Source organism: Thermobia domestica, chromosome 9 (genome assembly GCF_964235325.1).
Source record: "Thermobia domestica chromosome 9, izTheDome1.hap1.1, whole genome shotgun sequence".
NCBI classification, from domain to species: domain Eukaryota; kingdom Metazoa; phylum Arthropoda; class Insecta; order Zygentoma; family Lepismatidae; genus Thermobia; species Thermobia domestica.
This window is the reverse complement of record NC_137462.1, coordinates 203,569,105-203,596,709: the sequence shown is the minus strand read 5'-3', so window position 1 is coordinate 203,596,709 and position 27,605 is coordinate 203,569,105. Positions and strand designations below refer to the sequence as shown.

Below are 27,605 nucleotides of genomic sequence, written 5' to 3'. Positions count from 1 at the left end.
TATCTTTCACTTTTATAGAAGTACAGAGAGGTGTGCTTGTTGAGAGCAATTATTTTTGCACTCTTCTTTGGAGTGATATAGAGTTTTAATTGCAAAAGCAAGGCATATCTGACAGAATGCAAAAACTCACATCCACTTGTCACATACAAAAGGTCACAACTATAACTGAAGTGGCTCTCTCCTGTCAAAACCAATCAAACCATCTGGACAAATGCATTGTCAAGTCAAATAATGACATCTCTACCTGAAGACAGATAACACCAGTTTAAGCCGAGTGCAGACAATAACTGATAATCACAGTAATATATATATATATATATTTGGTCTAGGAATTAATTCGTGCGGGTGGACAAGAGATGGCGCAACGAACGGAGCGTCCCACAGTTCCGTGTATCCACACATGTGTTGCAAACCCCTGTCATCGCGTATCGTTCGTAGTATAGGGCAGTGGATTAAAGCGTCAACAACACCAGTTTGTAGTTAAGTGAACATGGCGCAATTTGTGCCTGATAAAGTGTTTTTGCGGGGTGTCCTGCTGCATTACTTTAACATGCAGAAAAGTGCGACTGAAAGTCATCGTATTTTGGTGGAAGTGTATGGTGACCATGCTCTAGCTGAGCGAACGTGTCAGAAGTGGTTTGCACGGTTTAGAAGTGGTGATTTCGGCTTGGCAGACCAAGAGCGAGCTGGACAGCCAAAAAAATTTCAAGACGAAGAATTGACAGCATTGCTCGAGCAGGATTCGTGTCAAACGCAGGAACAACTTGCAGCAGCATTAGGCGTTGATCAAACAACAGTCTCCAAACGCTTGAAAGCCATGGGAATGATTCAAAAGATGTCACATTGGGTTCCACATGAATTGAAAGACAGAGACGTTGAAAGACGAAAAACCATTTGCGAATTGCTGCTTCAACGACAGAGCAGAAAGGGGTTTCTGCATCGAATTATTACGGGTGATGAGAAGTGGATCCATTACGAGAACCCTAAACGAAAAAAGGCCTGGGTGAAACCAGGTGAACCAGGTCCATCACAACCAAAACGAGATATTCACTGTGCAAAGGTTATGCTGTGCATATGGTGGGATATGAAAGGTGTGGTGTACTATGAGCTGCTGCAACCGGGTGAAACTATGAATGGAGAACGTTATCGACGACAATTAATGCGTTTGAAGCAAGCTCTGGCCAGAACACGACCAGAATGGGAGAACAGACATGATAAACTTATTGTTCAACATGATAACGCTCGCCCACATGTCGCAAAACCGGTCAAAACCTATTTAGAAAATGTCGGATGGGAAGTTTTACCCCACCCGCCGTATTCACCAGACGTTGCTCCTTCGGACTACTACTTGTTCGATTGCATGAACAACGATTTGATTGGACAGCGGTTTACTTCTTCAGAAGATATCGAAACATGGGTCTCTGACTGGATCGCTTCCAAGGATGAGGACTTCTTTCGCCACGGAATCCGTACATTGCCTGACAGATAGGCGAAAGTGGTGGCTAGCGATGGACAATATTTTTCTTAAGGTATTTATGTATTTTGTGTTTGTACTACAGCTTCAATGTGTGCGTACCAACCGCACGAATTAATTCCTAGACCAAATATATATATTTATATTTATATTTAAAATAAAATACATATAATTATATTTAAAATATAATATATATATATATATATATATATATATATATATATATATATATATATATATATATTTAAAAAACGAATAATTTGCACACTACAGAGTCAATCCATTCTAAGTGATCAAGCATGTGCCGCTCGACCATCTCCACAAAATTTAATTTTTTAATGAATGTTTATCCTGTATCAGGGTGCTTCAAAACCACGATCATTGGATTTTTAAAACATCTCGTAGCTACGCAGCGGCTGCCGCCATTTTGCGTTTTCTCGATTTGAGGCATTTATGGACTATTCAATATCTCCACCTGAGTTAGTCCTACCGGAATGGAAATTGCTGGGCGTCTCCAACTTGTGCAGAGCTAAAACTTTGTCCTCTTAATATTTTTGCCTAAAACCACTTGAAAAGGGTGAAGTCAGGGCCTACAGAAACAACATTTTTGGACATTGAAGACATGTTTAGGAAGACGAAGCAACTGACGTAGAGGTCTGAATTTATGTGTGCATGTGGTCCGGGGTCATAAGTTTATACTCAAAAATTTGCAGATCAGTAGCTGCTTCCAAAGGCCTGAAAAAATATTGTAAAATTGGGGAATTATACCAATTTGGCATATTTCACTGTCCAATATCTCCAATGGGCCTGGATAAAAAATCTGAAATTTTGGGAATAGTTACTCCTTTAGTATACCATAACATACAACAAAGCGCGTTTTGTGTTTTTGAGCAGAAAGGGGTCAAAGTATTAAGGAATGATGTCATACTCTAGGAGGTGTTTTGTTCACAAATTCAACTAGAAATTCGTTGTTGTGAAGTAAAATAAAGTAAGATGAATGGTTAGTGCAGTCAAGGTGCTCAAGCTCGTTTCTTTCCTCTAGTTGTGACTCACTGTCTAATCACACCCACATCAACACTGGTGAAGAATGCCGCTATCAGCAGAAGCCGAGAAAAGTCAAATCGTACTCTTGACAAAAAGTCAGTAAATACTCATTACTCTTGCTGCATACTATATCAATGATATTCAATCATGTTTATTCTTGTTTTACTGTCAACTCATGCAGGAGACTGCTGTTCTTTCGTTTGATCTACATTTCCAATCAGTGAACACTCACTCGCTGTAAACAGTCCCAGTGTAAACAGTGGCAGTTGAAACAAGAATAAACATGATTGAATATAATTGATATAGTAAGCAGCAAGAGTAATGAGTATTTACTGACTTTTTGTCAAGAGTATGATTTGACTTTTCTTGCCTTCTGCTGATAGCGGCATTCTTCACCAGTGTTGATGTGGGTGTGATTAGACAGTGAGTCACAACTAGAGGAAAGAAATGAGCTTGAGAACCTTGACTGGGCTAACCATTCATCTTACTTTATTGTTACTTTACAACAACGAATTTCTAGTTGAATTTGTGAACAAAAACACCTCCTAGAGTATGTAATCATTCCTTAATACTTTGACACCCTTTTGCTCAAAAACACAAAACGCGCTTTGCTGTGTGTTATGGTATACTAAAGGAGTAATTATTCCCAAAATTTCAGATTTTTTATCCAGGCCCATTGGAGATATTGCACAGTGAAACATGTCAAATTGGCATAATTCCCCAACTTTACGACGTTTTCCCAGGCTTTTGGGAGCAGCTGTAGGTCTGCAAATTTTTAATTAATTTACAACCCCGGACTACATGCACACACAAAATCAGACCTCTACGTCAGTTGCTTCCTCTTCCTAAACATGTCTCCAATGTCCAAAAATGTTGCTACTGTAGGCCCTAATTTCATCCCTTCCAAATGGTTTTAGGCAAAAATATTAAGAGATCAAAGTTTTAGCTCTGTACAAGTTGGAGATGTCCAGCAATTTTCAATTTGATAGGACAAATACATGCTAAGATATTGAAAACCACGTAAACGCCTGAAATCGAGAAAACTCAAAATAGCAACAGCCGCCGCGTCGCCATGCGATGTTGTAAAAAATAATTAGTTGTTGTTTTGAAGTACTCTTATATCGACTCAACATTTTTGAACAAATCAGAATTTTTTGAAAAGGTCGAGCGGCAATTTTCCTTTTTTCTCGATCACTTAGCATGGATTGAGCCTATAGTAAACTGGTTAGACTACACTGATGACACCTAGTTGTAGACTACAATGTTAATTCATGTTTACGTGTGTTCCGTGTTCTCGTGTTCCGTGTAATGATTTGGAACACATCATGACTAGTTGTGGAAGTCGATTTTAAAAAAGAAAAAATGTGTCAGAGTTTCAAAAGAAAGTTCAGCGATGACGATTCACAAACCAGAAAGAAATGTCCCTTATAAGCATAACTGACATTGAAATCTTAAAATTCCATTGCAGTTTATTTGTATATTTGGGAATGAATGCATTTCCATGTTTATAACGTGTTATCAGCATGGCCTGTATCATTTTTAGTGTAGGACTATGATGTTCTACTCAGGCTGCAAATCCTAGCCAGGTTGTTACATGTTTTTTTTTAAATTTATTTGGGACATACTTGTGTCCCGAATGACAACATTTTTTCAAACAAATAAAAATAAAGTTGGAAAATCATGCCTACAGTACTCTATATAGTGATGTCCATTTGATCTTTACTTTTAATTGAAAGAGTAGAATACATTAATTTATCGTTGTCCCTTGAGCCTACAAGGCAAAACCATGGTACCTAAAACTCGTTAAATAAATAAAGAATAAAATCGTAATGTAATTTTGTTTCTTTGCAGATACTGGATCCAAATCAAGTATATGATGCCTTAAATCTTGGTAGACGGATAGATGTTGTGTGGCCTGATGAGAAAATGAAAGCTAGGGGTGGAAGATCTCATTGGAGGGATTGGGTGCCAGAAAAAGGAATGGAGGGTCAAGTAAGTTCGTGTCATTAAATTTGCTAACGTTCCACATTAGGAATAGATTTCCTCCTTCATAACCTCTGTGTTGCGTAAGAACAGAAAACACAGAAACTCAGCAAACGCATATTAGACCAAAGAATGCTTAGCGTAAAGCTAGGTTCCCATGCTGCAAGAATCTTGTGGCTGTCATTAAAAAAATCTTGCAACCCCACCTTTCTGTTTACTGTTTACACAGTACAACTTTCTGAAAGCAAGAAAGTTACCACCAGCCATGCAGCACTGCACTCTAGTGGACAAATAGTGAACCTTCTCATTAGAAACGTGTATTTTGGCACGCTCCCGCTCCTCCAAAAGAATCCGTCGTTACGAAAGCGACGAAATTGTTTTTTTCTTTGTCAGTGGGAGGGCGATAGCAGGTAGCAAGCAAGACAACTTAGCAAGTTGCACATGGTTTGAGTCCTTGCAAGATGAAAAAATTGTGGCATGTTCCTTTCAAGACAATTTTTACGTAGAGAAATATTGCTGGCAACCTAGCTTAAGTTAAAAAAAAAAAAAGTCACCTGCTGTTTTATCTATCTTGAATATCAATAGTTACGAAGAGTGTTTCAAGTTCAATCATAAATATTCTCCGAGGGGGGAATATCAGTTATTCTAAATTTAAAAGAAGTTCGTGTAAATAAGTGTATACTTCGTATATAGTGGTAGAATTAGGCGTATTTATAAGGATACAAAAAAAAAAAAAAAAAAAAAAAGCAGCTCAGGAAAAGTTACAACTGGTGCAATAACAGCGCTTGAGCGTAACACCTAAATGAAAACTAAAAATATAATAATAAGACTATATTGCACATGATTGTGAAAGTCCTTCGTGACACACAAGGTTCTGGATGGGTGATTCAGGGTTCAGTCTCGGTATGGGTACCTGGCCTCGGATACAAACCTGAGTTGTGATTCGGATTCCACTTTTAAATAGTAGTTCGTCTTACATTTCCATGATGCTGAAAATGAACATTAAATTAAAACAAACATCATTTTGAAGGATGTTTAATTTTATTTTAGATGACGTAAGATATAGAATTACTAGATACAATAATTCATATATATATATATATATATAATACAGGATGGGCCATTTTCATCCACCCACGAGCAGATCTCGAAAAGCTACATACCGGATAAAAAGAAAAAGTGAATGAAATTTGTTTGTCTCGAAGATTTGACGGTGGTCATCCAATGAGTGATATTCACCCTATCCACTCCTTGGCGGTAGAGCTGTGGGCAACTTTAAAATCTTAAATGGGAACCCCTAGGTTTTATTGCAGATTCAGATTCTCCAGAAAAATGTGGATTGAATTGACCTATAATCAACTCTTCAACCCCTGGTGGGGGATCAGTTTTTTGAACTCTTACTAAAAGGGAACCCCTGCTTTTAGTTACAAATTACTGTGATTAATCCACCAAAGAAATATATTATATTAATAAAAATATATTAATATATATATATATATATATATATATATATATATATATATATGGGACAACAATGAACGACTAAAATCGTCATTAGTTTTAATGGCGATTTTGGTCTTTATTTTTGTCCAGATCATTTATCTTAAAACGCTTTTATAATTTTTAAAATCAAAAAAACTTACAATATCGCATTTATCATTCAGTGTTACCAACTAAGGACGCTACATCATTACAAATTCATGAACATGCAAATTTCAGAAGCCTCTATTACAGTAATAACGCAAATGAGACAGATATGGCAGTGCTCTGGCTTGAAGTGCTGTAGTGTCAAATAAGGATAAAATTATACGATTGATTTCTAATAAGTAATAACAAGGTTAAACAGGATTGAAAATTCGATTTTTTTTAAGGTTTTATTTCGAAAACGTGCTTCGATAAGTGTCGTGTCCAATTATATAGATTATTTTGAGTAGACGTCGAAATCGTAATGCCGTTTACATCAGTTTGGTAACGTCAAACCTTTCCAGAGAAATTATGAATGTTTAGTAGTTTGTAACAGTACTTGGTAGTATGTAATTGCGAGAACTTTTAATATAGCTACCAAAAATTGTTGTTGTATTGTAAATTAGAGGAAAGCAAAAACCATTTTAACAATATCCAACAACTTTGTCATTTTAAGCGGTATAGTAAATATTACAAATATTCATCATATCTCCGGTTTCTTAGGGACTGTTTGAGATATCAAATTGCATTAAGATCTTTACACTTATTGAAAATCACTTATGTAATTGAATGTGATAGTACTTTCATACTTTCAGTGCTGTGTAAAGGGCGTTTTGGACCAACGTTTATTAAAACTTTCCTTTAGTGTGATATAAGGAATTTATTGGTAGTGATTTTCCGCAGTCAGTTAACGTTATATGAACTAGCCCGAAGTTCTTAGAGAACAAGCTAGTAAGTTCAGTATCCAAGCAGAATTATAGTATTGTTCATGCTCTTTTTCAGTTAACATTTTTAAATATTGAATTATTTTCACTTACGTGTAAAATATGTGTTGCTATTTTTAGGTTGTTCATAGATGGGTTCCATGCCATAGAGATCCTAATAGACGTTCCAACATGGACCGTACGATTGTCCTCGTCAAAATAGAAGATAAGTATGTTCCTATTGCTGAAAGTGCAGTTCAAGATTTAGGAGCTGAAGTATAGTAGTCATTGCATTTCGGATTGGATAACTTGTTCATTATGTTAATTCGAGAAATGGACCTGACCAAGTTACTGCATGTAGGCATACGTATATATATATCTACAAATTGAAAAGAGGGTTTGCTTAATGTGATACCTGTGGTAACAAATACAGTCTTGTACATACACACACGTATATATGTTCAAATAATTTCCATTGCCCTGTACATTTTGCAGACAATCTTTTAAAAGAAGTAATTTTTTCTATTCCAGTTTTTGAGGAACAAATGTCTAGTTCATTTGCTGGTAACAATATATCTAGCTAATTACTAGTGATTTGAAGCGATTACCAAAAAAAAAATATGTTTCTTGGGGAAAATGGAAGAGAAACTAGTTGAGGGTGTGAGTGGTGAGCGTGTTGTTGTACATACACATCTAATATGTAAATATAGATATATGATTCGTATGTGTGGTTGTTGCAATATGACTGTTAATTATACATATATATGATTATATATATATATATTATGTGTACGTGTAAACATAAGCTATCTTTGATTGTGTTAATGAAATTAGCATTTTGTGTCTTTGTTCATACGTAAATTATTAAAAGATTGTATGTGGTGGATATGAAAACGTGTATAAAGCATGTGAAAGAAGTAGCTACTGAAAGATGTGTAAAAATAAAAGAATGAAACCAAAACACATACATAAAACAAGTGAAGTATTTTTCATTAAAATGTAGAAATATTTATTATTTATTTAAAGAGCGAAGGGACACTGTTGTTTAACTCCTAAATGGAGTATCACAGCTTTTATACTGACTTGTACAGTTGTAACTAATTTTCACATGATGCCTTATTCTGAGACTGATAAAAACTATAAATATTTCTTTATATTCCTCTAGGAAAATAAAAAATATTTTAAGGAAAAATGGCTGTGTTATGAAGCCTCTAGCAACATGTTATTATAGTAGACTTGTTATATTTGCAACTGTCAGAAAATGTAGAATGGCTAGAATATTTCGTATGTCATTTTTTTCCTATTCATTTTCATTGAAACAGTAACAAATGTAACAATGGCCTTTCTTTAAGATAAAAATACATGATGCAGTAATTAATGGATAATTACTTCAAAGCTAAACAAAAAAGGATTGAAGCATCTCTTATATAGTATCAATTATTTGTAAGACAAATTTTGCTGATAAAATGTAGACTTGTCTTTACATTTATTATCTTTATGTTGTTTAGACATAATTGTAATTTAGTTCGTCTATAAGTTAACTTCTCTTAAAGCAAAATTTTCTCAAAATCATTTTAGTCTGTTTAAATACATGCATATATATGTGTGTATGTTAATAATTTTACTTTTTCAAAAATAAATAAAAATTATACTGAGAAAAAATATATAAAAAATGAAAAAATGAAGTTGCACAATAATGTCAATAATTTTAACGTTCCAACTACTGGAAGCACATGAAACGATTATCCATTTAACTCTGAGAAATGTAATTTAGGTGATAGGAATAAAGTGTACTCGAAAGTGTATCAAGGAAGTCACTGTTAACGTTTTAAGTGCAACTCATATACCAATATGAATATTTTATTTTTCAGGTTTCTGTATTGAAAATTTCCCATTAATTTTTTGTAGTTTGTTTCAGTTTTAACTTTCCAATTCCAGTAGTATGAGATTTCAATTTTTTGGGGTGTGTACTTTCTCTGTAAATGTAAAAAACGTGCTGTAGCAATAACAATTAGCAGAATAATGTGATACATATGTAATACTAAGGTACTATTTGGAATTATTATTTCTCAGAGGGGTTATTAACATTAAAAATAAAAAGAAAATTTTAAAGTGTATGTTGCTTGTGGTAAGATCTCAGTGATTTGCTCCATCCTTGCGCAAGCTTTTTATAGTTCACTGTTAACGTAGAGTGGTGATGAGTTGAATATAATTAAGTGAAGATTGAATTTCTTTGGAAATAATAACATATTTCTTTTAAGCGATGCCAATTTACATATACGGGATTAATGTTAATGCATTTATTTTCCTTAAATACATATTTGTGTGTTAGCCAAATATAATATCGGTTAAGCAATCAATAAGCCGATAAATTGTTCAAATATTTAATTTTGAAATATATTTGTGCATCATCTTTGATATTTTTGTCCTACTACTTGCCAGAATTATTTGATATATAGGTTTATAATGAACAGTAAGTAACAATTTATCTTACCTTCTCAAGTTCCTTTCGTAAATTATCCGGGCAACTTTTTTAATAACTGGGCAATACTGATTTTTACTCAGAACTTGTATACCATTTCAACAATAATCTCTACGAATTTTATTGAAGTCCAAGTAAAAATGTAAAATAATGCGACTTTCAAACTAATTGAATAAAAAAAAAATCAGTATCAAAATCTGGACTTTATAGTAGTGTAGCATTTAGAAACTTCTGTCAAAGAAAGTAGTCAGTGCTTTGAACTATTGATTATTGTGATGTAATTTAACAGTCTCTATGACGTAATAACAGATGAGCGGTCATATTGCGCGACAATAATTAATACTTCTAAAGTTACTGAGCACTTTGTTTCATGGAACTTTACAAATACTGCACTTCTTACAAAGCTGACATTGTAATATTGTACTTTGTTTCTATGTTACATAAGAAAAGCAAATTATTAAGAGCTCCTCATAAGTAGGTATATTTTTATTAATGGTTTGTTATTTTATTAAAAAAAAAAGAGTGTTACAGTAAATATTGTAATACCTCTCGTTTTTCGCGTTAATTGAGAGAATTTTGGAGAAAAGAAATATGGAATAACTATTACCGACTCGTAGGAACAAAAATGAAGCCTTTGCTTAATATTAGTTGCAAACTATACCTGCTTTATGATGGAAATAAACTTCTAAGAAATCTGGGTGTCTTCGATTATGTTAAAGAGTAGAACATAATTTCTTATCAGTTTAAAGGAAATGTCTTTAAATTACAAAGGAAAAGCAGAACTTCTGAAATAGAGTAGTTATTTGGAAGTTATTGATAGAAAATATGCACTTTCTAAGCCAATTTTGCCTTGGCCCACAAGTTGGTATAAATATGGTTCTTTTCCTCTTTGGATTAATATGAAATTATCTAGCTTAAAAGGTATTGCCAGTAATGTTTGAATTTTAACTTAATGGCATGTCATAACAAGTCGTACTAAGATGTGTCTAGTCTGCAACAAGGTAAACCCTTGGCTTGAACTGGTGTAGTGGCATTCCATTTAAAATTTAAATTCTGATGTCAGATACTTTTTCATCGCTGTTGGCTCTACAAATAGAGAAATCTAAATTAGTGTTCACAATTACTTCTTGACCATTTGTAGGCAAAACTTAAAATCGGCTGCAAAATTATCTACTTTCAGTAGAAATATAAACTCAATTGCCTGAGTAGATAGTACTTCTAGGACTGATTATCTACCCTCAATATGGCACATATTTTGAAGTTTTTTTTTTGTCGTCGTAAGTCAGCTCATCAGTAGGCTCGAATATTGCAAGTAAACTACGTTTCTTTCTCTAAACAAGGAAAAAACGCAATAATGTTCGATTTTGTCGTTCATATGGCACAGAATACTGAATTCACAGTATTATTTTATATTTTAATATATCTTGGGAGTAAATGAAGTAACGATGGTACTGAAACAGAGAAATTTTTAGACTGAAAGTTGGATGTGCCATTGCGCCTGCGATTTTTTTTAAATAAAAATAATTTATAGATACAGCATCTAATTGTGAAGGTGCTTCCTGTTACCAAAGTATGTATAAAATACAAGGTGATGAACTATATATTACTTTAAGTTGTTTTCTCTTTTATTATTTTCCCTCTGATATACTTAAAATAATTTTGTTACTGAAACTGTATGTGTAGATGTGTTGTGTGTTTGTTCTTGGAGTGGCTGAATACGTATGGATGAAATTTGTTTAATAAATGTATTTTTTAGAACTTCTATTTTACTGTTGATATAAAATTCTTGCACATGAACACTGTTGCGACCTATTTATAATAGTTAACATTATTTAAGAAACGAAATACGCGAAATTGTACAATCCGCGGCAAAAAACCTGCAACATGAGCATATAAGTTGATTGTGAAATGACGAAGTCTTTTGCTCCAAAATAAGTGTGCACGGGAGGAGGCCGAGGTTTATCCTGGCGTGATTTATTCCACTTAGACATTATGTTCATTCCCTGTGCTGTTAGGCGTAGTTTCACAATAAACTTACATCCTCATGTTGCAGGTTTTTTGCCGCGGATTGTACCATAAGGTTCTTGCAGTCACTCTAAAGGACGAGTCCGTTTCACACTCTGTACTCTTTTCTACATCCACCTCATGTGTACAGTCATACAGTTTGGTCCTGATAACATTCTTCCATCTTTGAAATGACATGTTTGCAGTTATCTCGTGGATGGGCGCATCGTTTATAGGAGAGAAGGTTATTCCCACCATTTATCCATCATGACAGTTCAAGTAAAGAACGCTTCATACAGATTAAAACTGAGGATATTATCGCATCCTGAGTTGAAATTTACTTTATTTTCATGCAATAGAAATTTAGGGGATCTCGGATGTTAACTACTTTTCAGAATGTCTTCCTGTGGCTATACAAGAAACAGCTCATTTAATATTGTTGGATATTTGTTGTTTTCGTCAGGAGGAGGAGGAGGAGGTGGTGATAATAATAATAATAATAATAATAATATAAAAAAGGAACTGTTTCTGTATGCGTACTCTTCAAATTGTGTGTATAATAGGATTGCAAAACAGTTGTGGAGATGTATAGTTCATGATTGGTAGATAGAAAAGGGAACTTCTGGGCAGCTTTGTGGTATGAAGTTTCCTACGCTTCTGATTGGTTGGTTTTCATTCAAGTGACTGTCGAATCAATGAGAGTTCTGCAGTAGTGAAGTAGACCATAAGTGTGAAAGATATCGCAAAAACCCTTACAAGACACATTTTTGTCGAAAGATTTTGTATTGATCGCATACGGAAGAACGGCATAGCCGAGTTCTAAGGTATGAATTTCCACACAATTGCTGATTGTTTAACTGGTTCGAAGATCACATGACTTTCGGACCTGTCAAATTCAAAATCACTTTGTACACTATTATGATTGACTCATGCTTTAGCGCCACATTTTGGTACGAATTTTCCCACGCTTCTTAGTAGTTGATTTTAGTCACGTGAAACAAAGCCTCGGAACAAAGCTTCAGTGTTTGTTTAGCTCGTAATATCCTTAGGCAGGTATCGGAATAACTCCTTCGCTCATGGCATCTTCCGGAGCGGATGATTAAAGAATGCCTCCTTTACTCGTAGCGGCCTTGAAAGACAGTTAAGGGAGTTCTCCGTAACTCATAACAGCCCCGGGAGAAAGATGATTAAAAGGTATCTCCTTTGCTCATAGTAGCGTCAGGAGATGGGTTTTAAAGGAATTCTCCATAGCGGCTCCAGAAGAAGGTATTGAATAAGTGAGTGATCAGCTGTCAACTCATTAAAAAAAAAAAAATCGGTTTACTGCCTTTTCTGTCTGCATCCGGCACTGCTTCCAAAACAACATATCCACAGACTACTTCCGTCATAAAATTCACCAGAGTTGTCACCAGGGGGCAGTAGCTGCTCTACCATCGCGTAAAGTATGTACATAAAAAAAAACAACGAACAATACCTGAAAGTAATTTTCTTCAAACGCAGTAGGCAAGATCAAAAAATGTGTAGCCAAATGGTAACGAAAACTCTTTAAGGGTGAGGAAGGACCATGAGAAGATCAGCTTCGTAGATTTTCAGATTCCTCTTCGTGTCTTCCTGGTGGTTTCCTTCCGTCGTCTCCTATTGATTGATTGATTGTAGTAACACGTGTTCGTAGTAAAAGCATGTGCTAGTAGTAAAATCATGTGGATGATGTGCATGATGCCATGGAACCTTACAATATATATATATACCTATTTCAGCATCTTACAGCTTTGACCTCCCAAACAGGAAGTTGTGCTATATTTCGTAAACGGTGAGAAATACAGCAAATCTGACTTCAAAATCGATCCCGTACGGCAGAAATATACATCAAAACATGCATATACCAAGTTTCATCCCCCTGTAATAATTTTGACCTCTCAAACCGTAAGTGATCTAAATATCTCGGAAACGGTGAAAAATATCGTGAAAATAACTTCATTTCAAGCCATCAGGGTGCCAAACCTATCTCAAGACACACGTGATTCTACCTCAACCTCTTGACCTCACAAACCGAAAGTAGCTCTCCTTTGGTCTCTTTCAGCAAATCTGACTTTAGAATTGATCTGTAGTCCCCGCAAGGTCTCTTATTTTCGCCATTTCCTTCACTACTCATCTTCATCTCGGCGTCACCCAGCCTCAGCCTCCCTGCCAATGTCAAATTCAAATCACTTTATATCCCGGGTTCGATCCCAGCCCCCGCCAAGTGAACTTTGTGGTGGACAAACACCGTGTGCGTGGGTTTTCTCGGGGTTCTCCCGTTTCCTCCAACTTTCTTCATTCCACCATTTCATTCATTACTCATCATCACCGTTTCCTTTAGCCTAACCGGCATAATCGTGGGACGTAAAACTCATATATATATATATATATATATATATATATATATATATATATATATATATATATATATTCCAAATCACTTTATACGCTGTAATGATTAAATCATGCTTCAAGCCTTCCAAATGGAGAATGACACCATATGACATGAGGCTTTTATATATTCTCCTGCTTTGGGAGTTAAAATTGTTCTGTTCGACGTTAATTTGTGATATATACGGAACTCTTGGACGCAATAAGAACCACACTGCAAATGGTGCCATGTGAAGTGGCCTCATCAAAATCAACGATTGTATTTATTCGTTTGTTAATCTCTACCTGCTTTTGTTTGTTTGTATTGACGATGCATATAGGGGCGGTTGGCAAGAAATTCCTCTGCAGAGTAGAACATATATTTCCTTGAGTAACACGTTAGAATGACGTATACGCCGCATATGCCTTAAGAAAGTTATGTTCATTGAAATTTAGGTTAGAATTTCCTCTAGGAAAGACTGTCCGTTTCTGAGGTATATATTCTTAATCTTTCAATAGTCAAACTTACTGCGTCTTTTAATTGATCACTGTTTTATCGTGCAGTTTGGAAAGCAACAACAAAGTCAGGCATAAACTGTAAACTCCCAGATAGCACAGAAATTTTTTTAAAAATGTTTAAAAATTAGCAAAGGCAAACTAAAAAGTTTGCAAAAAGCTTGCCTTTTCAAATGAGAAAATTTGCCGAAAGTTCAATGCAAATAACGAAGTTGACGCTGGCTGAGTTTGCAGCAAAGTTGCCTCAGAAAATGAAAACATCTGCCAATACAAACGAAATGTTTGCGACTGCACAACAAGAAAGTTTGCCAGGACTTTGCTGCAAATATTTTGTGCAAATTTTCTTTGACAAAATTTCCGAAAATGAGCTGATAAATTTGATGAAAATATTAAAAAGTTTGCAGCAACATTGCAGAAAGTGTTTTCACGATCGCAAGATCATGTTTGCTGCAAATTTATAAAGTGAAACCTAACTTTATGAAACATCAAATTTTTTATAATGTGGATTCGTCTTTTCTTAGTGGCAAGCATTAAACATCTTTAGCTACTTGGTAATGATAAGAAACTTACGCACGATAAACGCACAGACAAAGGATATCGCAATTTATCTACTTACTCAACGATCATATATATCCCTGTACTTACTCTCACACACATTCACAAAATAACGTCAGGCTGCCTGGGTCAATAAAAACATGTGATAAGAAACCAGTGAGTTTATTCTGGAGTCCTCTGATGTATTGGCTTTTCTCGATTTTCACTTCCGGCTTGTTTTGTCACAGTTGATGTAGCGAAGTGAATTCTGGGTTCGATACGCGCGCACTCGGATATATTATCACAGATTTGCTTTCAGCAAATTTTCAAAACAAGTTTTTTAAAGAAATGCGAACTGTTTGCGACGGCAAACTTTCAACGCTATATTTTCAAAAAAGATGCAAGTTAATTGCAGTGGTGAATTTACTTTTACAAATCTGTGAAAATTTGCAGATCATATTGAAAGCTTGTAATAAATATTAAGAAATTTTGCCTTCGCAAACTTTCAGATTGTTTACTCCACTAAACGAAGCAAAAATTTGCCGCAAGTATTCGTGCTATCTGGGCTGTTAAATTGGTTAGTGATATTGAAATCGAACTGACTACCAGTTATGTTCTGTTGTATACATTGATACGTGTGAAATTCAGTAGGTCAGCTTGAGAATATTTGCCTTGAATTTTAAGGCGTGGTTCTGTTTGTACTCCACAATTGGCTTCTAAGTCCCATATTCTTAATAGTAAGCTTTCCTGCATGAACTAGCGAATTATTGAATGTTCCATCAGCGTGTTTAGACTACTATCAGTAGAAAAGTATGTTGTTTGTACTTCGCGTAACTGTTACTCGTAGTCCTCCCTTCCACATAATTTCTCTGCATCACTGAAGAATCCAAACGATAATCGTAATGGAAACATAACTGTATCTTCTTTCCAAGGCAATTTGGATGTTGTGATCAAACTAGAGGTCTGCACGGGCCGGAATTTTTAGCCCGGCCCGTGAATTTACGTATAATGTGAGGCCCGACCCGAGTCCGAAATATATTTTAGCATTTAGGCCCGAGGTCGTGTGATAATCAAATGAGCCCGAATTACAGAAACTTAATAATTAACGCAAAATTGTATTTCTATTTACAGCAATTAGATGTTTAATTTCAGTTGTGCTTCAAAAGTTCTCCAGAAAGAATGGTCCAATAAATATCGTTGTATAGTGTATTTACAAAGTTAGAGGCGCGAGAAATATGTTTCTTTATTTAAAAATTTACGGTCCGAGCCCGGCCCGGGCCCGAAGTAATATATGCTTTGTAGGCCGGAGCCCATGCAGACCTCTAGATCAAACCACCAACCTTATAATATTCCTCCTCAGGCTTGGAGAACTTTAATGTAGCTACGATTGTAGACGTAATTCCAGGGTAGCCAATACAATCAATAACCGTTCCATGTTTCCTAATTTCCACCTGCGAAAGCAGATACGGAATAAAGTAACCAACGAGTTTAATGTTGGCTCCATCAAATATTCTACCTGAATCTCATCCCATCACTTCATACTTCATATAAAGGTCTGGATTATACGCATGAATAAAGCCATCGCCAGTATCAATATCGAACTCAATGCCCTTGTTTGCTTCGTTAAATTGTTAAATGTTCGTCGATTAGGTAGAAACGATTGCAGTTCATAACTCAGTTGTTTCCATGTTATTTTATATTTTTGGTTCACTGCTCTTGACCAACAGTATTACGCTTGTTATTACACCTCCAAAGGTAACAGGCTCATTCCTTTCATCACTCTAATCTCAATGTTCATACAGGGGCGGATCCAGGACGGACTTCTGGGGGAGGGGCGGTGGGTTGTAATACAGCTACTTTTAAGAGCTCCAAACTCTGGGATGGGTTTTATTTATATATAAAATAAGAAAGTTTCCTCTTCTGGGAGGCTCGCGCCCCCCCTGGATCCGCCACTGTGTTCGTATATGAGAGTCGAACCGGAAACAGGGGGCCGCGGTGGCTCAGTGGTAGAGCGTTCACCTCTGGTGCTAGGGGTCTCGGGCTCAAACCCTGCTCCCGCCAAGTGAACTTTGTGGTGGACAAACACCGTGTGCGTGGGTTTTCTCGGGGTTCTCCCGTTTCCTCCCACTTTCTTCATTCCACCATTTCATTCATTACTCATTATCACCGTCTCCTTTAGCCTAACCGGCATAACCGTGGGACGTAAAACTCAAAATTTCATTTCATTTTGAACCGGAAACAATAATGGGAAATGCGGCTCATGTACAATAGATTCAAGAAATTCAATGAGAAGTTCAAACGTAGCAATGATGTTGGTCTCCTTGTGTATACTTACCTATCTCTTGATATGAGCATTTCTCGACGATAATGCACGTTCAAATTGGAGCAAGTTCTGCATCATAATCTAACCTAACAGATTTCATATGGTTCCCAGGTTGAGTTCACAACCTGATGGAGTTCCATTCTTTCATTCAACAACACATCGGACGGAAAGTTTGTCTCTAAAGTAGATGCAATATATTGAACGGGTGGTACTGTATGTTTTCGTCCTCCATATTCAAATGTCTTGTTTTTAGGCGTCACGTTCTGAATTAGATAAATGCTATAGAACCCAATGAGATCAACCTGTTCAGTGTAGTCATGGTTATGATGTAGCGGGCACAGCAAATATAGGCTCAGATGTTGAGTAGATGTACCCGCTAAATGCAGTAGTCATTCTCGATGGTATATTTTTATACTATAGGGAGCTTCCTCGTGGCTAAGCAGTTAGCGTACATGCATTTGGAGCTCATGTGGTTAGGATTCCACATTAAGCTGTAGGTCCACGTTTCATATAGCTTTGCTGCTGCAAGGGACGCTAAATCCAAGTCAAATCAAAATTTTATACTGTACGCAATGCACTCTGTATATGTAATAAATTCATTGGGCCTTACGCAGTGTCGTTTCACGTATGATTAGTGTCGTACTAAAGGCCTGACTACTGTAGGAAACATGTTAGTCGAACTCTAGTATGGCACTAATCACGCGTCGGAACGACTGTGCATAACGTCCATTACGTCTTGAAAAGTATGGCCATCAGACATTATCAGAAATGCTACGCACAAGTGTGAAACTTGTATTCTATTTGCATATTTTATGACGGCACATTCCTAGCTTCAACTATATTCAAGTATTGAACCCCCAAAATATGCAGTTTTCAGGCTCACTGATTCACTGACTTACTCATCAAATTGATTAGGGACTTCCTAATGAGATAGAAACGTGAAACTTTGCATAAAGATCCCTATAATAACTTGAGTATGGAAAAAGTCCGAAATGTGAGGAATGTATTATGGGAAATTTCTTATGGGTGAAAAACTGTCCTTAGCCAAGCAAGAAATCGATTCATTCACTCACTCATCAAATTGATTAGGTACTTTCCAATGAGCTAGAGATGTGAAACTTTGCACAAATGTACCCTATAATGTCTTGATAATGGAAAAAGTCCGAAATGTGAGGAATGCGTTATGGGCGAAAAACTGTCCTTATCCAAGCAGAAATCGATTCATTTACTCACTCATCACATAGATTAGGTACTTTTCAATGAGCTAGAGATGTGGAACTCTGCATAGAGGTACGTCATAATGAGTTGAATATGGAAAAAGCCCGAAATTTAAGGAATGTGCTATGAGAAAATTTTTCTGGGCGAAAAATTGTCCTTAGCTAAGAAGAAATCATTTCATTCACTCAATTATCACATTGATTAGGTACTTCCCAATGAGATAGAAACGTGAAACTATATATAAAGGTACCCTATAATGACGAGTATGGAGAAAGTCCGAAATGTGAGAAATATGTTATGGGAATTTGTTTATGGGCGAGAAATTGTCCGTAGCCAAACAGGACTCGTTCCAGTGACTCAATCATCAAATTGATTATGTTCTTCCCAATGAGATAGAGACGTGAAACTCTGCATAAAGGCACTTTGTAATGACTTCAGTATGGAAAATGTCCTAAATGTGAGGAATGTGCTATGGACTTTTTTATGGGCGAAAAATTGTCCTTAGCCAAACAGAAAACGTATCATTCAATCACTCATCACATTGATTAGGTACTTCCCAATGGGATAGAGATGTGACTCTGCATAAAAGTACTTTGAAATGACTTCGGTATGGAAAAATGTGAAGAAAATGCTATGAGAATATTTAATGGGCGAAAAACTGTCCTCAGCCAAGCAGAAATCGTTTCTTTCACTCACTCATCACTTTGATTAGGTACTTTATAAGGAGATAGAAACGTGTAACTGTGCATAAAGAAACGTTATAATGATTTGAGTATGGAAAATGTCCGAAATTTAATTAATGTGCTGTGGGAAAGTTTTTATGGGCGAAAAACTGTAAATTAGCTAAGCGGAAATCGTTCCACTGACTCAAATCATCAAATTGATTAGGTACTTCCCAATAAGATAGAGACGTGAAACTCTGCATAAAGGTACTTTGTAATGACTTGAGTATGGTAAATGTCCGAAATATGAGGAATGTGCTATGGAAATCTTTTATAGGTGAAAGCTTATCCTTAGCCAAGTAGAAATCGGTTCATTCACTCACTCATCACATTGATTTTGCACTTCCCAATGAGCTAAAGTGCTGCCAAAATGTCTTGAGCCGTGGCAAAAATGCGAACTAAAACTCACACTCACGCGTTGAGCCAATAAGAGTTCAGCTGTTGCTAAACAAGAGAGCCTCAGCGAAAGGGAGTGGAATTCCTTCAGTCGATAGCAGCGCTCGGAACGGAAGACTATGACTTGAGTATGGAAAAAGTCCGAAATGTGAGGAATGTGCTATGGGAAATTTTTATGGGAGAAAATTTGTCCTTAGCCAAACAGAAATCGGTCATTCACTCACTCATCACATTTATTAGGTATTTTCCAATGAGCTGGAGACGTGAAACTCTGCATAAAGGTTCCTTATAGTGACTTGAGTATGGAAAAGGTTCGAAATTTAAAGAATGTGCTAATGGGAAAGCTTTTGTGGGCGATAAACTGTCCTTAGCTAAGCAGAAATAGTTTCATTCACTCAATTATCACGTTGGTTAGGTACTACCGTAACCCTCGAGAATAACCTCTCTATTCTCAAGGGTTAGGGTACTACTCAATGAGAGAGAAATGTGAAACTGTGCATAAAGGAACGTTATAATGACTTGAGTATGGAAGATGCCCGAAATTTAAGGAATGTGCTATGGGAAATTTTATGAGCGAAAATCTGTCTCAGACGAAAAATAAATGATAATAAAACTAATGTTATTCTAACCATAACTAGCGACACGCCGAATCTGCCCTAAAGTATTTCCTAGTCCAAGTCCTAGTAGGAGCCCTCCTAATACTAGTAATCATCCTTTTCTGATTCAGGGTGCCTATAAATATAATAAACATAAATAAATATTCAGGCTGCCTATCACCTAATTTCCATCTCATTCCTTGTAATTTATTTATGTTCTATTTCTTTTTGAGGGGTCATTAATTGTTGGGAAATATGTCATGAACTGGTAATGTTATGAAACAATGCACATGTTTATATTATAAGTTGCTAGGTTTATACTGTGCAAATAATGTGTGTGTAGAATTGGAAGCAGAACAAAAAAAGAAAAAGAGAAAAATAACTAAACAGAAAATTCGGTAGGAACTTAAGAAGGAATATTTAAAAAAAAATCTCAGTGTATTCAATCATGTTGCAGAAGATATCTTTATATAGAAGAAATAATATTTATGACGATGACTAATGTATTGCTCGAAATTTTCCTTCAACTGAAGAAGATATATGGGAACATATGAAAAAAATCAGCTGAGTTTATCTACCAAACACAACACTCATAGCCTAAGAAGACTGTTTCGAGGACGGAGGCATATCTCAACACTATTAACAGTGAAGAAGAAAGAAAGAAATTGGAAGCACAATAACATGAATTAGTATCCATGGAATAATTTTGGATGTATCTGTTAGATAATCGACTCTATTAATCAATGATGTTTAGTGGATTATCTGTGGCTTAGTTACAGCTAATTATTTGTGGTAATTCAAAGTGGGGCTTAAGTTTAGAGTTGCCCCTCCAGTCTGAAGGTGCCCTTGGACTTTGCAACATACAAAAAACAGTGCTCAAAGTATTAAAAATTTTTACATTTCACTTGACTTCAGTACTCCGTGGGCTTCACAAAAATTTAAAAGGTTTTCTTCATTATTCTCGCGCATCCGTTACACCTGTTCGCCATATTTTACAAGCACCATGCTGCTGAAACCTTCCGCGAATGCTTCCGCATCCGGCAAATAGTACTAACTTCCACATATCTTTTCTCGTATTAAACAACTATCCTGCCGAACTTACATTCCTAAACATCAAATAAAAACTTCAAATTATCATTTCTTACCTCATTTCTCTTGTAAATTTTCCTGATTTTTATAAAAAGCGGAGGGGTAACTCTAAACTTAACCCCAAAGTGGTATGGAAGCTATTGAGTAATAAATATTTAAAGTGCATTTTGACAGGGGTGCCCACAAGGGGGGGCTATGACGCAAACTGCGTCATTGAAATATTTGGGGGGGGGGTTAAAATTATATAAATATGGTTGATGATGGGGGGTAAAATTAATCGATAAAAAGATTTTTTCATGGGAGAACACCTACGGATAGACAATTGGGGGGGGTGCGTCATAGACATAAGGGGGGGTGGGCACCACTGATTTTGATTATATGTTGATGGACTCTGTTGCTAAGACTACCACGAAACTTAATAACGTGCTCTTGATGAAATTATAGATAAACTCAATTGTGGATAATAAATAAGAATAACTCTGGAACAGTTCCAGTTTAGACATTCCCTTTTGCACTCATTGGAAAATTGTATTAAAAATAAATCTAACGTTTGCCACAGTCTCAGTCGATTAAGAATCTACACTTCAATATACCAAGAAGTCACCCATTCCAAACTTTTTCAGTTATCTTAAATCTTTCCCAAATCTACCGTAAATTCTAAGGTAGCCTATATATATGTATCATCTATAGCAGGCCCGTGCTGGCCCACCGGGACACCAGGACGTGTCCCGGTGCGCCCTCCGAAACAGTATAAATAAAGCTACAAGATTTAGTATTAAATTCTTACAATTTTACTGGTAAAGAACCCGTGAAAGGTGCAGTGCGCCCTTTACATTAGGCGCCCTTGCGAGTCCACATCAAAGGTGAACATATTTTATTTACTCTTCTGTATACCACAGTTCTGTACAATAAATACATACAGTTACTATTGGTAAAGAATTTGTGAAAGGTACAGTGCGCCTTATACATAAGGCGCCCTACGAAACATCACATTATAGATATGTGGTTTTAGTTATCTTGTATACGAGCTTTGTATAATAAATTCAAATAGTGATTTTTAATAAAGAAGCTGTAAAGAAGACAAGGCACCCTTTACATGAGATGCCTTGCGGAATATCACATTTAATATATATATATATATATATATATATATATATATATATATATATATATATATATATATATATATATATATATATATATTTTTTTTTTTTTTTTTCTGTATTCCAGTTCTGTATTATAAATGCATACAGTTGCTATTGGCAGAGAACAGGTAAAGAATATAATCACTTGAAAAAATATTATAAAGTTATGTAGCTATAAAACGAAACAATGTAATACCTCAAGAATAGTTCGGATAGTCAAACGTACGAAGCACTCATGAAATACTACATTGACACTAGTCTCTAATTTACGATTTTTACGGCATCGAAGCCTGCACAGTCTTAATATGTATCCATATATCCGAACATACTGATTGTTCCTGTGTGTTTTAAAGCAGTGTTCGGATAATCAGCACCTATTGTATTTCTAAGATATAGCTGACACACAATCATAGTCAACGTCTTGCGAATAAAATCAGAAAAATAAACACACTGCTGAACAAGACTGCACTTATTTAATATAAAAACACATTTACACGTGACGTTTCAATCTTCTAGCCAAGATCCTCATCCTCAGTGTACGTCTGATGAGGATCTTGGCTAGAAGATCGAAACGTCACGTGTAAATGTGTTTTTATATTAAATAAGTGCAGTCTTGTTCAGCAGTGTGTTTATTTTTAAGATATAGCTATATTAATTTCTGTGAAATGTGGTCTTCCTGTCACCACGGCATGGTGTGTTCTCAGGTTGCGGATCGAGGAGAAGGCCTCTAGATATAGAGGTTAGCTGCGAATATACTGAATAAGCAATCGCAGACAAAACAAGGGATGATCCTCCAGCTTGGGGATTTGGTGTGGCGCTAACAACTCATCCTGTAGAAAAAAGGCTTGTTCAGATATATTCGCAGAATCCTCGGATCAGAGCTGATAACTTGGCAGGAACTCAGCAAAGTAAAATCGACATGAGAATTGGAACATGGAAGATAAGAAGTCTCTATAAAGCAGGCGCGTTAAAATGTGTAACGAATGAGTTTAGAAATAGAAGATGGACCTAATGGGATATCAGTAAGTTAGATGAGAAGGAAATGGAGGAGTCAAGTCAGGAAATTTTACGTTCTTTTACGGGGAACGAATTAAAAGTTACCAACTAGGTTCAGGGCTTTTCGTTCACAAATATCAGCAATATATAATACGTAATATCAGCAATTACATGGGTTGAATTTGTTAATGATAGATTTTCTTTTACTTCTCTTAAGGGTCAGTGGTGTAATATTATTGTTTTAAATGTACATACCCCAACAGAAAATAAGGATGACAATAAAAAAAGCTTTTATGAAAGAATATAACGGGTATTTGATCATCTCATGCAATACCATATGAAAATTCTGTTAGGTGGTTTCAATGCGAAGGTAGGACGAAAGGGTATTTTCAAACCGATTATAGGGAATAAATGTCTGCATAAGGAAGGTTGTGACAACGGCGTTAGACTCGTGAACTTTGCAAATCCAGAAACCTTATCGTGATGATTACAAAATTCCCACATCGCGACGTTCATAAATATACTTGGACCTCACCAGACGGAAAAACACATAATCAAATTGATCACGTTTTAGTAGATAGAAGAAAACAGTCTAGCACAACTAATGTTCGGTCGTTCAGAGAAGTTTATTATAATAAGAGAGACTATCGTTGAATAAGGGAAATATTCAATATCTGAAAACGGAGCGGTTTAATTTAAAGAAATTAGAGGAGAGTCAGGTGGGAGGGGAGTCAGATTGAAGTGTCGAATAGGTTCGGAGTGCACTAGTGTTCAGGATACTTGGTTGAAATTAGAGATAACATTAAGATTTCAGCAAAAGAAATATTGGAACACGCAGAAATACTTAGGAACAAAGCATGGTTCAACCAAGAATGCACTAAAGTAGCAGAAAAGAGAAAACAGAAGAAACAGCGTTGGCTACAAAATCCGAACGAAATAACTACATAAAATTTCACTGTCATCTGGCGGAAAACTTCCAAAACTTTTAGAAAAAAGAAACGCGATTTTTGAAAGCTAAAATTAATTAACTTGAAAATAATAGTAAAAATAAAAACATTCGGGACATGTATAAATGCATTAACGGACTTCAGAAAGGCTATCAATTTCGTGCTTATATATTAAATAAAGCCCAAGGAACAGTTCTCACTGATCAGGATAGCATCTTAAATAGATGGAAAGATTTCTTTGACGATTTGTTTAACACATAGCCAAAAACTAATGTGCATGGAGAAAGTGAAATGCATACAGCATAACCGTATATTCCAGAACCTAAATAGACAGAAATAGAAATCGCTATTTTAAAAATAAAGAAACACACATCTCCGGGTGTAGACGAAATTCTGGTTGACTTAATTTTAGCTGGAGGGGAAAAATTGTAGAGCAAGATACACAAACTCATTCTCCTTATTTGGAACAAGGAGGAATTACCACAAGAGTGAAAAAAATCAATCATTGTTCCAGTTCAAAAGAAAAGCAACAAAACTGATTTAATAATTACTGAGGCATTTCTCTTCTGTCAATATCCTATAAATCCTCTTAAAATAATATATTGTATTAGCAAGATTAACTCCATACAGAGATGAAATTATTGGAGAATTTCAGAGCGGATGTAGGTAAAATTGATCAACTATCAACCAGATATTTACCATTCGACAATACTTGAAAAGAAATGGGAATACAATATCCTGGCAAATCAATTACTGACTAGACTCGAGTAGGAGGGAAACATTGTACAACATGCTTACAGAATTTGGAATACCGAAAAAGGTATTTGGTCTAAGAATTAATTCGTGCGGGTGGACAAGAGATGGCGCAACGAACGGAGCGTCCCACAGTTCCGTGTATCCACACATGTGTTGCAAACCCCTGTCATCGCGTATCGTTCGTAGTATAGGGCAGTGGATTAAAGCGTCAACAACACCAGTTTGTAGTTAAGTGAACATGGCGCAATTTGTGCCTGATAAAGTGTTTTTGCGGGGTGTCCTGCTGCATTACTTTAACATGCAGAAAAGTGCGACTGAAAGTCATCGTATTTTGGTGGAAGTGTATGGTGACCATGCTCTAGCTGAGCGAACGTGTCAGAAGTGGTTTGCACGGTTTAGAAGTGGTGATTTCGGCTTGGCAGACCAAGAGCGAGCTGGACAGCCAAAAAAATTTCAAGACGAAGAATTGACAGCATTGCTCGAGCAGGATTCGTGTCAAACGCAGGAACAACTTGCAGCAGCATTAGGCGTTGATCAAACAACAGTCTCCAAACGCTTGAAAGCCATGGGAATGATTCAAAAGATGTCACATTGGGTTCCACATGAATTGAAAGACAGAGACGTTGAAAGACGAAAAACCATTTGCGAATTGCTGCTTCAACGACAGAGCAGAAAGGGGTTTCTGCCTCGAATTATTACGGGTGATGAGAAGTGGATCCATTACGAGAACCCTAAACGAAAAAAGGCCTGGGTGAAACCAGGTGAACCAGGTCCATCACAACCAAAACGAGATATTCACTGTGCAAAGGTTATGTTGTGCATATGGTGGGATATGAAAGGTGTGGTGTACTATGAGCTGCTGCAACCGGGTGAAACTATGAATGGAGAACGTTATCGACGACAATTAATGCGTTTGAAGCAAGCTCTGGCCAGAACACGACCAGAATGGGAGAACAGACATGATAAACTTATTGTTCAACATGATAACGCTCGCCCACATGTCGCAAAACCGGTCAAAACCTATTTAGAAAATGTCGGATGGGAAGTTTTACCCCACCCGCCGTATTCACCAGACGTTGCTCCTTCGGACTACTACTTGTTCGATTGCATGAACAACGATTTGATTGGACAGCGTATTACTTCTTCAGAAGATATCGAAACATGGGTCTCTGACTGGATCGCTTCCAAGGATGAGGACTTCTTTCGCCACGGAATCCGTACATTGCCTGACAGATGGGCGAAAGTGGTGGCTAGCGATGGACAATATTTTTCTTAAGGTATTTATGTATTTTGTGTTTGTACTACAGCTTCAATGTGTGCGTACCAACCGCACGAATTAATTCCTAGACCAAATAGATTAATTAAGATGTGTTTAAATGAATCCAAAAGTAAGGTTCGAGTAGAGAAATTCTTGTTCACGAGCTTTCACGTTGAGAATGACCTGAAACAATGAGATGCGTTGTTTCCATTATTATTTAACTTTGTTTTGGAGAACACTATAAGGAAAATCAAAGACAGCAATCAGGTCTTAGAGCTAAATTGTATTTACCAGGTTATGGTGTATGCTGATGAGGTAAATTTAATAGGGGATGATAGAACAATAGAAAGGAATGTAGAAATCTTAATTAAGCTTGCAGGGATATGGGCTTAGAAGTAAATGCAGAGAAAACTAAATAAATGGATGTTTGTCGGGATTGTAATACTGCATTTTATGAATGCGTTAAAATACCAAATAATATTTTCTTTTGACAAAGTGGATACTTTCAAATATCCAGAATCATTATTAACAGACCAAAACCATAATCACTAGAAAATTTGATGTCAACTGAAAGCAGAGATTTCGTGTTATTATTCAGTTAAAAATCTTTTGTTGTCGCGAATTCTGTTGAGGAATTTGTAGCTTAAAATTTAAAACGATAATCATGCCTGTTGTGCTGTATGGTTGCGAAACATGGTCTGAATGGCGGAAACTTCATAACGAGGAACTGCATAACTTTATACCGTTTACAAAAACATTGTTAGGGTCATCAAGTCTAGGAGGCTGAAATGGACAAGTTATGTATCCAGAATGGAGGAAATTAGAAACGCTTTCAAAGAAATTAGAAACTGGAAATCCAAATAGGAAAACGAAAATTAAGAAGACCGAGGCGCAGATGGGAGGACAATATTAAAATGGTTTTCACAGAGATTGAAATATAAAGTAGAAACTGGGTGCAGTAGGCTAAGGACAGAAATCAATGGAGAGCTTTTGTAAACGCGGCACTGAACCTCCTGTCTCCATAGGCCATAGAACTATATTAAGTTGTTGATACATTTAGCTTTTTTATTTATTTATTTATTTATTTGACAGAAATGTTATTACAGGAACTAAAAAGTTTTTCTCTAGTAAAGAGGCTTTCGATTCAAGATGTCCACAAATTAGCTATTTACGTTAATACCAAAACAAATTTGGTAGTGATTTTGATATAGAAAGGCATCCACACTTTCTTTCAAAGTATATATATGACAGGGGATGACAAAAAAATCTACAAACACTTCATACAGGACACGTAAGTTTGGCCCTTCACTGTACAACGCGTGTTGCGGTTGCCGATAATTTGTTGTT

At 36.1% G+C, this 27,605-nt stretch overlaps 1 protein-coding gene across 8 annotated transcripts in view; it reads left to right on the top strand.

Annotated features, from left to right (window-relative positions):
- Positions 1 to 11,132, top strand: part of pcx (pecanex) — a 155,982-nt gene extending 144,850 nt beyond the window's left edge. For all 8 annotated transcript variants that reach the window (XM_081725742.1, XM_081725747.1, XM_081725749.1 and 5 more), the window contains 2 exons: positions 4,370 to 4,510; positions 7,030 to 11,132. In XM_081725742.1, the coding sequence (XP_081581868.1) occupies positions 4,370 to 4,510; positions 7,030 to 7,170 (282 nt within the window). In that variant the 3' untranslated portion in view covers positions 7,171 to 11,132. The remainder of the gene's footprint in view (positions 1 to 4,369; positions 4,511 to 7,029) is intronic.
- Positions 11,133 to 27,605: the final 16,473 nt, after the last annotated feature.